Source organism: Varroa destructor, unplaced genomic scaffold (genome assembly GCF_002443255.2).
Source record: "Varroa destructor unplaced genomic scaffold, Vdes_3.0 BEIS01000005.1, whole genome shotgun sequence".
NCBI classification, from domain to species: domain Eukaryota; kingdom Metazoa; phylum Arthropoda; class Arachnida; order Mesostigmata; family Varroidae; genus Varroa; species Varroa destructor.
Genome location: NW_019211458.1, coordinates 1667868 through 1682340, shown reverse-complemented (window position 1 = coordinate 1682340; position 14473 = coordinate 1667868). Strand labels below are relative to the sequence as shown.

At 40.1% G+C, this 14473-nt stretch overlaps 1 protein-coding gene and 1 long non-coding RNA gene across 10 annotated transcripts in view; one reads left to right on the top strand and one right to left on the bottom strand.

The window, feature by feature from the left end:
* The window catches only part of Gprk2 (G protein-coupled receptor kinase 2), a 108938-nt gene that overhangs the window by 14936 nt on the left and 79529 nt on the right, over positions 1–14473 (bottom strand). For all 9 annotated transcript variants that reach the window (XM_022809506.2, XM_022809508.2, XM_022809507.2 and 6 more), the window contains 3 exons: positions 12536–12645; positions 5406–5542; positions 2187–2347 (listed from right to left, as the gene is read on the bottom strand). In XM_022809506.2, coding sequence (XP_022665241.1) covers positions 2187–2347; positions 5406–5542; positions 12536–12645 — 408 coding nt within the window. The remainder of the gene's footprint in view (positions 1–2186; positions 2348–5405; positions 5543–12535; positions 12646–14473) is intronic.
* Positions 5457–14469, top strand: LOC147755165 (uncharacterized). Its single transcript, XR_015328893.1, has 3 exons — positions 5457–5564; positions 12996–13098; positions 13286–14469. It is a non-coding gene; the product is annotated as an uncharacterized LOC147755165 (long non-coding RNA).

Sequence of the window (14473 nt, the reverse complement as noted above, 5' to 3'; positions counted from 1 at the left end):
AAAACATCGGCACACCCATCCCTTACTGTAACTTCCCTTGGACTTGTTTCAGAATTGAAAAATGGGTTTCATAAGGCCGGCAGTGTATTTGACGGGCGATTGCATAAAGGCTACGCCATTCATTGTTCAAGTGCCAACTTGGAGATTCAAGTTTTCTAAATTCACGTCTTCCTTCTTTGTGTGGGATCGTAGCATCTCAGAAAAATTTGCTTTAGTACCAGTTCCCTTTAACTTGACCCTAAAAGATTTTTTCTATTCATTGCCTAGATATGAAAAATACTACAGTTACTTTTTTATTCTGTGGGGCCAAAAGCTCCCATATTTATCCATATACTGAAGATCCAAAAAGTCAACTCACACCTTACTGACAGCCGTAATAGGATTTTTTCCCTTTAATAGTGAAATAGAAAAATAAACTGTAGCCCGATTCTTCCCTTCGTAGTCCCAGTTCTAATGCCCGACTTACAAAATCTCGCTTTGGTAAATTTCCGGTTGCTATTGCCCATGGCAGTTTTGCCCCAACAAACCCGCTCGCTGGGAGAATTATGATTCATAAAAGTACTTCTAACCCTGATACGTTTTTGTTTATTTCGCGTCACGAGATAGCGGTCGTCAAATGGCCTTGTTCGCTCGTCAGATGCTGTTTATTAGCGTTTGCTTTAAATAAGCTCAGGGAGAGCGTGAAGAAAAAATATGAACGCAACCTTAAGAGAATCACCGTTGATTTTTGATATCGAGGCAACGTATACTCGCGGCCTGACACAGTCATCCAACAGGAAGCCTAGTTTAGTTCATTAATTTAACTTTACTCAGTTTTATTTACACGTTAGATTTGCGCAGAAGCTGGAACGTAGAATACCACGAACGAGGTCTCAATGAATCTGGCCGCTTTTGAGGTTACCAAATAACTGTGTGGATTCATGATTTCATGTTTAACGCAATTGCTTAGTTAGCTGAACAGCAATCGACCTTCCCAATAACCTAGTCACAATTACGCCTTAGTAATAATGCTTGTTACATCTCGTAGTCATTGAACTGAGCAGACTACTCGTACATATTGCATATTTTACTAGTCAATCGTTTCAATCCAGTAGAAGCTCCTGCTGCCAGAATAAAGATGACTCGATACCCTCATGATCGCAAAACGCCTGCAGGAATCAGTGATCTCGACCCGCCTCAAGATGATACAGCGCGGCTGTTTTTCATAAGTGAACGATGCCGATAGGCGATGGGGTTCATCAGAGAACGGAAGGGAATTGGAGAACCCATGTCATAACATCCCCGAACAGGAAACACACACGGCTAGCAAGCATACACACATACAGGGTATAGAAGAATGGCGTAGATAACAGGCTGTCGAGCACCAGAAGGTGGCAAAAATGTCCTGGCTGCCATTCCTTCGTCGCACTGATTTAGTGCCCGTCGCTCCATCTCTTCGTTTGACGCTGCGGTGGTAAACAACAACACACACTAACTCTGCCACCTAATAATCTTGGCGGCAAAAAAAACTCGATGGCTAGAAAATACGGATGTGTGTATACACACACGCGCACATAATTTATCTTGTTATATTTGCTATGTCGGATGGTTTTGCTTTTATAGAATAACCGTTCTAGTATTCCACCTCTGTCAAGAAGGGTTTCTGTTCTAAGGTTCGCTGAAGGTTTCTCACCATCCTACGTAAGTTTCGATACATAAGAACAGATCGTTTTTTCCCTTCTTGATACATGTAGAATAGGCTTGCTTTTAAACACTGATTAATGAAAAACTAGTTAGAAAACAATGTGGTTTTTTTTTTACGAAGCGAACTAACAACATATATTTTTCTAATGATCAGCCACGCTCCTTTGGCATCTATTAGTTAGCCATCCTCATCCAGCGAAGCTGCAGCCTGTGTCCTTGTATGCCGGTATGTGCTACTGCTGGCGTATATATATATATAACAATATGACTAACTAAACGTCGTTTTATCAGTAATACCTCGTCGCACGCAAACTATTGTTAGTATAAAGAAAACAACACCTTACCGATCATTATCTTACTAAAGGCTTATTGATCGCTGACTGGTGAGATACAATATAACCATCAATACGGGTAGGACGATAGTGATACTTGCTTGTCCATGAACCGTCTTAATCATACGAAGCAATGAGCTATAAATGTACGAACGACCTGAAGATACGTACGACAAATCTTGAATTGATCTTTTGCAGAATTTGCTTCTCTATGAGGACCATACTCTCGCCTTTCCGCTTCTTGATTCGTTTTTTCTCGAGTTTTTTGCAGGCGTACATCTTACCCGTTGCGCGTACTTGACAGGCACATACCTCGCCAAATCCACCCTTACCTGGAACGCAAAAAAAAAAAAAAGCGTCAGATTTAATCATGAAAGAGCTCGACGTTATTCTTCTGGGACAGACTTTAGATCTAAACTTCGTCTCTAATTCGTCTAATTAAGAATTTATAATAAACGTTCGAAATTGCGTCAAAGGCGGGACGTTTGGACCTGACAATACCATTTTGGTCGTCATTTACAATAACAAACTGTGAACATATAAGCGACTTGACAAAGCGACCCGGGTTCATGTTGATGATCGATGTAAAATTCAGTTTATGATTGCCATAAGGAACAGCTATCAAGGTGGAATCTCTTGTGGTTCTTGTTGATCTTGTCGTAATAATGGTTCTTCAACGTCGGCCAAATTGATAGTGACCAATAGTGTAGCCAGCTGGCATGCATTAACGGTGCTAACACTGTAGAATGCTCAACTCGCCAACGGCTTGGCCTTTTGCTGTTTTTTGTTTTTTTTAAAAATGTACGCATTTGACTGTTGCCACATCGCAGTTGTACTTTACGCCATCGACGTTTAATTACAAAAACATAACTTTTTTAAATATCAGTAGTTTTCCGACCGGGCAGAAAATTTAAATCTATAGAGAAAATACTTTGGGGCAGTATTTTCTTTTTTTGACAGTAAGCTTCTAGTCATCAAGCATTGACAGCGCCCAACATTATGACGTATACTTAGAAAACGACTAAAAAGATTAGAACTGCCACATCCCGTATCTTCTTTATTTACACAAGTTGTGCAGTAGCTATGTGTTGTAGGCGGGAGGACAGGAACCGTGATTTAGTTTTTAAGGTCATAGGTACTTAATTAAGAATGGTCAAATATTAACGAGTTGAGACGGAAACAGTCTGCTAGTCGAGCGGTTATAAACGTATATACAGCTCATTTGTAAATTGAAAGATATGAAATTTTGAATTGGGACATTAAAAATTCATGTGTAATTATGAAAATCGGAAATATATGGTACGTAAGAATAAATTAAATTCATTGAACATAACTTATTTTTGCTATATTCATACTTTTTTTTTTCCTAGTATTTTACTTTTAGTTCAGCTTTTACTAGTTTTCTTCTCACATAAAATCAGGCTTTTGTTATAAATAAAGCATTACCTTAATTAAAGAATGTCAGTGTCAAGGACACGATAGGTGTATTTTAATAGCGTAATATAATCTAGCATATTTGTTTCTATACGAAGACCAATTAGTAAGCGTTCATGGTACTTTTCTATAATCCTGTTTCTATAATCCAAAGTCCGCATGTTCAGACATGTTTAAACTTGGATTTGCTGTTATTCTGTCCCACTGAACCTTCGTATCAATCAAAACTTAATAATGGTCTCGGAGTAACTTTTAACGTGAATTAAGTATAAATTGTTGTTTATCGATATGCGACATAGTTCCGGGAGCATCTAGCTGTGACACTTTAAAATGTGGATTCTGATAAATACAGCTAAAAGTTGTTGGCTGACTGATGAGCGAACGTTGCTAAAAGAGCGCAACAACAGCAAACGTAATTAGGCTCGGATTACGGCAAAATTATATAATCTATTAAGTATTTAAAGACAGTTCTTTAGTTAGTTCTAGCCAAAATAGCGGAAAGAAAAATTAGTTTCATTAAAAAATCAAGGTACGATCGACCCGCCGGACCGTGTTTTGGCTGTAAGTATTGCTGCAGCATTTAGGCGTCATGGGAGGGTGCAGTTTTGTTAATTGTGTAGGTTATTCAATTGGACTGTTTTTGGTAATGATATAGTATAGTTTGTTCGATTTAAAGCTTTATAAGTTGCGGAAGGATTACCTTTTCTAGAGCGCTGAGTTTCTTCGGCTCTATGCGAATCTATTGGAGACAGAGCTGTTCTTTTTAAGATAAAAACTTTACCCTAATATTAAAATATGGTGTCAAGAATCATCATCTGAGAACGGTAGCATAATACTACGTTGAGCAAAAGCAAAAGGAGGCTTGCTAGCACAAAAGAAAGAAGTAATTGTTAACTGGAATAAGATGGAAGCTTATAAATTAGGTATCAGTTAAACGAAGGACTTAAACAATGTAACAGACGAACATAATACGGTAATGAGAGAACTGCAAAAAGTCAGGTAATATGACTATAAATAACTAACTTATAGTTTTCCGAGTTATGGTTAAGTTTGATTAAAAATATTAGCAATATAAGTTTACAGCTGCGCAGGTGGAGTAGGTAAAATAAAAAAAAAAAAAAAAGTAAGTAAAATCAGTTTAATGTGCGTGCAGGTAATAGGATTTAAAGTAGTTTTAGAATGGCTGACCGACAGGGACACTAGATCCCCACATTCGTTCATTTGAGCCTAACATACAAAAAACATTTTGTCTATCTAGGGACATCGTTAAATCTTTCGATTTGTAGGAATCACAAGTATTATATATTTCCTATATAGCAAACGAACAAAAATTGAGAATATTAGTCCTTGTTTCTAAATAGAAAACAACAAATATATATACGTGTATAATTTACAGCTCAGTTACTTGATTTTGAGAAACGTTGAGTTAATCGAATATTGCAAAGATACTGAAAGAAAATTAGATCAGTGTTTATATTTGTCCGTGCAAATCAACTGTTTTATCGAAATTATTTGCCGCCCAATAAAAAAAAAAACACGTTCAGACATTTTTACTCAGAAGATATCGCTAGTGTTTTCCATTTGGACAAAACGAGCCATATTTGCAATTCATCACCCCGTTCTTGCAGCCCGAGACACTGCCTTAATATTAAACAAAATCATTTGTGAAGCCAGAGCCTTATTTAGCTCAAGGCAGTAACTCGAACTGAACCTGTAAATAGCATACACAGTGTCCGAAATGGCAGTCCTGTTAATATCACAGGCAGAGCTTTAGGTATTGTCGCTATTATACATCCGCATTGCTAAGGTTACAAATAAAATATTTAATGTATATATGTATGTATTATCGTAACATACACGTTAATTTATATAATAACGAACGTAAATGTCGTACTAGTTCGTAGGGCCATAGAAAAATGTATTTCTAACAATTTCTAATCCGCTTGCGCTTTTTACCTAAAACGCGATACATGCGAAAAGTCTTCTGCGTGACAGGTTGACCTTCCAGCCATTTCCATTGAAGATATCGGTGGAAGTACATCGTCTCGACAAAGTCGTCGAAGGGTGTTCCTGAAAGATGCTCCTTCAACGCCCTGTAATAACATCAAAGAAAATGTATGTAATTTTAGCCAAAATACTAATACGATTTAAAACGAAAAATCATGCTTTTGAAAAAAGAAACCTGCATGCGTACCTTCTTACTGAACTTATTAACATTATAATATAATATCAAACTGTGGCTAACTATATCCAATTTAATAGTTTATTATCAGTTGAATAGTGTTAAATCAGCCAATGTCTTATCACGGCATACGCTAAGTAATGGCACTGTCTTTGGGGCGCAGTCAACGCTCACCACTGCTAAAGTGGAGGCGAAATCGGTGAATTTCGACAGCTTTTTCAATTGAATAATGTACAGCTGAGCTTTGACGGAATACGCTTAGTGGGAAACACAACAATAGATGACCACCTATGTCCATATTAATAAAAAAAGTACACTTCGGGTTATTTTCTCCTATAAATACTGGTGTCATTACGTTAAGGCATCACAGCCCACTTCTGCGAAATGCACATATATTCACTGTTTGCGACCTGTGCTAGCTCTTTTAACCTACTGCGTTTCTATTCTGTGCGCCGTTCTCAAGAGTATACGACCCGGCTGCCCTAGTGGAGGCATCTCTGCTTTCTACATTCATAAAATAAGTGATTTAACGCTCTGCCTAGCGGGAATAACGTGCCGACGACCAAGTCTCATACCAGCCTATATTCGGCCGGCCGATTCGAAATCGGTGGGAAAACTCGTCAGGGGACTGAAAACGCCGTTTTCTCATCCTACCTCTCCTCTAATTATTGCCGGAAATTTCAACGTGCGCCTGAACCGGCCGAACTTAGGCCGCACTACGGCTTTTCTAGACACGCTCGCAGACCATGGTTAATGAGTAGTCAATCCCACCTCAACACCGACTTTCCTTCGACATGCAGAAAGTTCGATCATCGACATGTTTGTAACAAGCGTAACCAGAGATAGGGTAAAGTTTCAAGGTGAAAGTCATTCAGTGCCAGAGGACGGAGGCATTCGTGCTCATTTACCGATAGCAATAAATCTTATTGTCCAAGTTACAGTCAAGCGTCAAGCTTCGTCACAATGTCTATGTATTGGAACGCACTTGCAAAGCTCTCCCTGTACCTGACATGATGAATGCCGAAACTTGGACGCAGCATTTGATCGAAATTCTGGTACAGTCCCTCCGTTCCCCTGGAGCTGTGGTTCAACTATACTTGCAGTCTTACTTGAAGGACGCAGATGGCCTTCAGGCTTATGGCCGAGATATAGTCTGAATTTTCGTTTTTAAAACAATTTCTCGAAAAACGTATAAGTCACGAAGGAAACAATACCTTTAACGGCTAGAGACTCGTCTGACCGCCACAGAACGTCAACCATACAAGTAATCAGCGCACGACAATAGCTCAGATGCTTGCCCAAGTAACTCCTCGGCACACATAAATGGTTTCTTAGAAATGTTTACGTCAAGAGATACGATACCACGCGCAGTGTCCGTTTTCGCCGCAGGAAAGCATACTACAGTCTGCTCCACACACCACGATATCTTTTAACAAGACTTCATAGTGCAGGAACTAACACGAAACCTTGGGAGTCTATGTAGCAAGGAGGCCGCCAGTCCAGATAGGATTTACAACAAATATCTCGAATATGCCGTCATTCTGGCACCATGCTGGACGCCACTATTTAATAAATGTTTACATCGTCGTACGCTCCCGGGCGAGTAGAGAGAGGCTACCCTGTTAGTAATCCCTAAAGGGAACCGCGCCGTCTCCATGGCGGTGTTCGTCTGCTTCAAGACAATCTTCAATTTGGCGCCCAAGGACAAGGTTATGATCGCGCTAGCCGAAATAGTATCCCTATGAATATGCTCAACCTTCTCGTTGCGATTTTTTAGTTGGACAGAATAACCGTCGACAACGGAGTGGCTGAACTCCCGCCCTTCACGCGGGCAACATATCTAACTCAAGGGAGCAACCTAAACCTATCTTATCTCCGTCGTGTTAAGGGCCTAATTGATCCAATAAGGGTCATAACTTGAAGTATCTCGTATGCAGGTCGGACAGGTTCTTGGTGCAGCAAACTTTTGGATTTGGAATTGAGCGTAAATCTGACCAAGGTGAAGGCGATGAAGTTTAGAAAGGTAGGCAAAACAGTCGCTACTAACATTCTGTACCTTACTTATGCAATCCTGTTTCTGTATTTGGAGTAGCTCTTCTCCGCGAGCGGCAAAGGTTTTACTGCCCACGTCTCCGAAACGTGCAGGAAGGCAGCGCTCACAGCACGGGCGATCAAATCGCCTCGCCGCTTATCCCTTGTAGCCGCCCTTAGCGTTTTCGACTTCAAGGTAACTCCGATTACAAAGTCTAAGATACGTGTTTATTGACGAGATCAAAGGGCCTTAAACAATCAAATTGCGTCGAAGCCTTTTTCCTTTAAAAGGAACCGGGTAATCGCTTCACGTATCTTTTAGCTTACTCCTCGTGCTGTCAAAAGACATGTGTCGTCCCTTTAAACTCCCAGCAACGGAAGTCTTTAAAAGCAACCTTGGGAACTACAAGCAACAATTCGCAAAGATCGATGAAGATTTATCCGCTTCGAGTACGACCAGAACAAGTTCCCCAATTATGTAGCGCCTTTCAGCGTGGGCAAACCAGTGCCTCACAATTTCGAAAGTACACACACCACGTACGGTCACGGAATAGTCCGAGATTTACTATTAGGAGAAAGTTCGTGTCCTTATTTTTTAGAAAATTTATAGAAAAGTGCACAACAACGATACAAATAGAAAGGTCGACAAATTAGAACATAATAAACGTAATGTTATCATATGATAGCATTTGAAGGTCATGGAAGGCGTTTGTGTATCGGCGTTCCCCCCGCTTGGTACGCCACCCAAGTATCAACGGATGAGTACCTTTGCGCGTGTATGCGCGTCTTTCTATTGCGCTGTAAGAGTTATTTGTGTGCCAATTGAAAGATTGCAACAACTGCTAGCTTGGCGTTCTCTTTTAGCCGAACGCGACGTTAGACAGAACAAAGAAACAGATCTCGATCTGAAATCCTAATGCAGTCGACATATGATATTTCGAAAGGAAGTTGATTACCTAATGTTATGTACAGTCTATGCCAATAGCAATTAAACGTCCTGTTTGTTCATGATAAATAGCCGCGCTCCCCCCAGAGATTATGTTACACACAGAATCGTGCCCAGTTACTAGACCCAATCCAATCGAAATTAGATAAAACTAATTAATGGAGTCGGTCAATCGTTAAGGCAAAAGCGTTTCCTCCGACCCGTCGACTATATGCGCTTATTGCTCTGTAATGGTAGCCTGCTAGAAGATAAATTAACAACCGGCCGCATTAACTCCGTTTTAACTGGTAATTGTTTAACACGACAACGACTTGGTTCATTAAGGCCAAGGTGCGTAATTATTCAGAGGCTTTTTTTTTTACTCTTCATAATGTTTCACAGAAATAATCAAAAGTGTTTCCTTCCATGCCCCTGGTTGCTGCAGATACGCTTCCTCTTAAACAGGCTTCGGACTCAAAAAGCCAATATTCGATATAGCAACAATGAAACGTGTTTGAAATTTTCGTTATCTCGGCAACTCCAAAGATCTATTTAGAAAGCTCGCCATAATATTTATCCTGTTTACGACAACAATTATAAAACAGAATACTGCTCGAAAGCGGCTTGCCAAATTTAAAAATGTCACCTTACATATAAAGGACGCATTCCGCGTCAGTTGATTTTCATACTGAGGCTGACTGTGAGACAGCTCTGGGTTTACGTGACAAGATGACCTGCAACAACGATTATCACGTATCTTTGCTTGACGCGATTTACTCGTGAACGCAGATCGCCAATTCTTCACTAGTAATAGTCCTCCTTCGCAAGGCCCTTTGGACCATTCTTAGATTCAAGAAACTAGACAGAGCAGGCGCATTCTTCTCGTCCGAAAAAGCCACTTATAATTTAACAAAAGAGTTTCGGATAATTCTGTTAGCTATCGAGTTCTCGTCGTACACGACATGAACCTCTTGATTTAGCAAAAAGCAAGTTAAAGTGGGTCAAATATGCTTTTTTCTTCTACCCCACACCTGGAGTATCCATTCTTTAAGCCTAATCTCTCGGTAAGAGAATGAAATCACAACAGATTCACGGGGGACGCAAGCTGTTTTCTAATATTATATAGCAGTTAGCCAGCAGTAGACTTATCTAAGAAAAAGCTGATTCGCAGTATTTTGTTTCCCTATCTGATAAAAATTGATAGAAACCAACAAGCATTTGGTAGTAAAATGTGTACGATTGTGCCGCGTTTCACAGCTACTAATGTCTCCCGAGTCCTAGTTGGTTACATTATTGTGAGCCTTCGTAGTAAATTTCATAGGACTCTGTCAAACGGCTCCTACCTTACGCTCGAGTTACTCGTGTATCTAGGGCCCCAAACAAACCTATTCGCTTCAATCTGAAACAACATCAAAAAGTACCGAAAAGGTGACTCTGGCGATACTACCCATGGCAACTGCTCAATGATAGAACAAAGCCAATACGAGTTTTATCAAGCGCCGGTCGACTTCCACTGCCAATATAAAACGCTGATCATTTTCCGTGACAAGGCCAGGCGACAGTCCAACTCATTGAATAATGCAGTTTTGCAGGCCCAAAGCCCGGGCAATCGCAAGCGCCTTCAAAAAGATGAAGTAATATCACTTTGTTTTGTAAAATAGCGCATACATTTATGATATCTGTCTGAGCGTGAAGACTCACCATGGAGACAGGTATCTTTAGGTAGGTTTGATAATTTTTAACGAAATTTTGTAACAACTAATTGTCAGCAATAGTATTCAAAAGGAATTAAAAAATAAATGGCTTTAAAGGAATTAAAAAAAAAAATGTAAATGGCTTATGCGTGCAGTTTTATTGTTACCGTGGAAAGCATAACACGGATTTATTAAATGTTATATGGGGTATTTCGAAACGAAAAGGTAATCCTTAAGGGGTGTTTGGGGTCGGTCAAAGAAGAATTTTTTCGATTAGGAGAAGAAACCCACTCTCAGTCCAAGATATTTACTGCTAGGCAAGTCCTCAGGCTTTATAGCCCCACACTGATGTTAATCTAAACCGTTGTTGTTCCATTTAGCCCGATCACAGTTTAGCCAGACGCAAATAGTTATCACATTGCTGTTATCTTAATACGCCTACCCGATAAATGTTTCTCGTGTATATGGATTGTTTTAATTATCTTGTTTCTTTACTGCCAGTATTAATAAACGTAAGTTGTGTTACGAACAAGCTACCACTTAACTGCAAACCACAATCCTTCTAGTTATGAGGTACCAGTTGTCCTGATAGCATCAATTCGGTTGTCCTACTTGATCCATTACAGTAGACAAATCCAGCCTATCTATTATCTTGACTTAATGACTCCGATACTCCAAGTGATCGGTTTGAAGAATCAACTTAACTTAGCGTTTTCACAGTTACCCTATTACCCTATTACCCGATTACCCTGCTACTACATCTGATGTAATGCCTGAGGGTTTCAGTAGCGGTCGTAAACCGCACGAAACGCTAGTCTATCGCTCTAATTCTGGTCTCACGATCGAACGCTGAATTAGTCTCCTTGTTTTTTCATCTGTGCTACTTCTCGCGATCTTCGTCCCCAAGCTACGATGAGTTTTTTATTATTCTGCGGACGTTAATCCATTACTTGAAGGCAGTATTAACATCTATCTCAAAATCGCCAGTATAAACCCGAACTACTATTATTCCAATTGCATGTACATGAAGCCCATGGCCTTCCGTGCCGCACCAGTCTGTCATCTGTTAAACCTGTCCAATCGAAAAATTTGAGGGGAGTTTGAAGTTGATTCGTCGAATTTTTAAGCAAAGACATCTATTTCCTTTTAGAGGTTCGTCAACGAATGCCATGGTAATGCAGTTCGAAGCATTTATGTGGCTTTGTCGTTGAGATCTTGCCTAACCCAAACATTCGTTCAGACGTGAATCTACTGGCGGGGCTGTTATCAACACTTCATTCTGTTACTATGTGCCCCGGTCCCCTGTAGAACATAAAAATCATTGTTATTTGACTGTTTACTTATCTGTGACCAATTAAAATAGAATAGGTATAAACAAAAGAACAAAGTCTTCTCTGTTCGTCAAGATATTCTCAATGTCGAAGCAATGGTCTTCCTGTTATTAAGTCCATTTCTTAATGACGCTAGTTCAACCACGTTTATACGTATTTCCACGTTTACTGAAAAACAGCTTGTCATCGAAAAAAACATTACCTCCTTTTAAAAGATCTACTAAGGCTTATATACGCATATGATGTTTGAGATTTTAGTGGACTTCATCATTAATCTCAGATACGCTCATACTCATCGTATACGTTGATTTGGCCCATCCAGGATCGTTTCTACATACAATTAAACCATGTCTAATGGCATATAGATTGATGTGCAATGTTTACTTGAAGTCTGTGATTTCGCATACAGGCTCCTCAGGTAGGTTGGAATTTTCGTTCGCGTTCTACCCGTTACAAGCTACACAGATAGTTTTGTGTTCTAAGAAGAATTGAAGTTTTATGCAACTGGAAAGTATACCTCATTCTGACTGATGGCCCGACGTTCCGAATCAAGCCCAAAATAATTCCTCTTGAGAGACATATGCTTCGCTCCAACCATGCTCAGAAAGTACGAAACTTAATTTAGCTCCTATAACCTAATCATTTTACCGTTTCCTCTGTTGGCGGCAGAGCTAGATAACTATAATGTTGCGCTCGAAGAAGCGCTTTTGCCAAAACAGAAGCTCGTTTCAGGCGACCGAGTTATGGGCGTTGCCGATGGTCGAGTTACCTATCATTTCTTGTTAAAATACACTAGTGCTAAATATTCTAGGTTACTAACCACTTACAAAGAGCATTCCTGCCTTAACAAAACCATCACATATATCAATTATGAAATGCCGCGCTATCTGGTTCAACGTTACAATATCCACTGTAAAACATACCCTGAACATGGTGCGAAGAGGTCTTTTAGTGGTCGCTCATTGTTCTCACTGTTTAACTGCGTTCGGATCTCGTTCTCTAACTCACAGTTGAAAATATCCGAGAATGCTGCCTGAAAAGAATAACATAATAATTTCCACAGTTAAGTTACAGTTAACAAATTCAGTTGCTAAATGTTCGCTTTTTATCTGTTTTTTTTTTTAATCTTACTCTGTTAAACGTACCTAACTGTGTTGTAGGCTGATATTAGTCTTTAAGAAGTTTAGTCGAAGAATTGCTACGATTCGATGAGAGATCAAATCTATGACCTTACGGGGTAGGACCGATCGCTTACGATAGGGACAACTAGTCGTTAACGTATTATAGCGTTACTTCTTTCAATTGTAGTAACCAATAATAGCAGCATTCATTGTTTCATTACTATTCCCTTCGGGAACTAAGGGTTGCATCTTCATGTTTCAGGCATCACGTTATTATGCGAGGTTCACTATACGTAGGGTAGCTCGCAGGCACATACGTCCTGCAATGGATGTCCCATTGGTCAGCGGAGTCGGCCAAATACATGGTGTGCTTCGTCTTGTACTTGTCAGTAGGTTGTCAAACATGAGAAGGAAGCTTGTCTGCCATTTGATAGACCACTGCCATAGAGATTCGTGACGTCGCGCGTTTTTTTTTTCTTAACACCATTCCAAAATCCAGGAGACATTATGGGTGTGGATATGTCTTTTAATGCTATGTTTTATGTTTTTCAGTGCGCCTTATGGATAATAGTGAAGCTTTGAATCGAGGGCTCTCTACTGAGATCCACAATGATGATGTTATCAAACGAAATAGCTCGACAACAGCCGCGACGTTCCTCGCTGTTCGTGCCTGCACAGGGCGTGTCTAGGTTTTTCGGCCGTATGTTAGTGTTTGACGAGTTGAAAGTCATGAAGGCCTCGTAACAATATATCGAAAAGGACACTCTGTTTCACACTAGCGGGTCTGTGTCGATAGTTAACTACTACCGTAGTATATCAGCTATTCGAGACGCACCGTGACGCGCCGTGTTCCGCCTGTTGACAATAGCGAATTGTCCGGAGGCCTATTCAAAAATACCGGCCGTGTTCTCTCAGAATAGTGAGAGTGTTTATAAAGGAGACCTGCTTCACACCGAAGCCAAACGTGCTGGTAAATGGCAACGACTCAAAGGCGGGCTGACTCACAGTTCGGAGCCACTCGAAACAGCCGATAACATGGGCTGCGGATAACACAAGTACATTTTCTGTGTTCCTAAATCTCGTCGTGTCAATGCAACAATAACCTAGATTTATAGTGATAGCGCTAGACATTCCACTGAGCTTGGTTGAAGTTTCCGTAACAAAACCTCGATCCGGCGATTGACGCAATCGCATTTTCTGCCATCCGCTTCGCATGCACAATGACCTAACGCATCTCAAAGGCTAGATAGTACAGCGGCAGCAGAAGCAATCGAATAAAATTGTCCGGCAACAACCAAAAGCAGTTCAACGACGGGTATTTCTGCAAGTGTGATTACAGCCTTTCGAAGCTCAGAATTTCCCAATAAATCCCAGTGTCCCATAAACCAGCCCTTATATCAAGAAATCGGAAGCCTTATCACGTCCACCGTTGAGGACGCATTCCTTACATTGAGTAATATGCCTGTTTCGAAACATACCCTGCACAGCAATATCTGTGAATAAAAACAGCTTTCAATAAACGACAGTTTATTAAGCCTTCAATACAGTATCAATACAATATCAAAGCTTCAACTCAAAAACTATGCAACAAGTATATAAATTATTCAAACCATTATCAAACGAAAAACAGACGGGTATGCTATGTGTGAAGCAACATCCGAAAGATCAATTCAATCCATCAATCCCAAAGTTCTTTTTGTCGTTTGCTGATATTTGAAGCTGGCTTTACAAACTAACCAT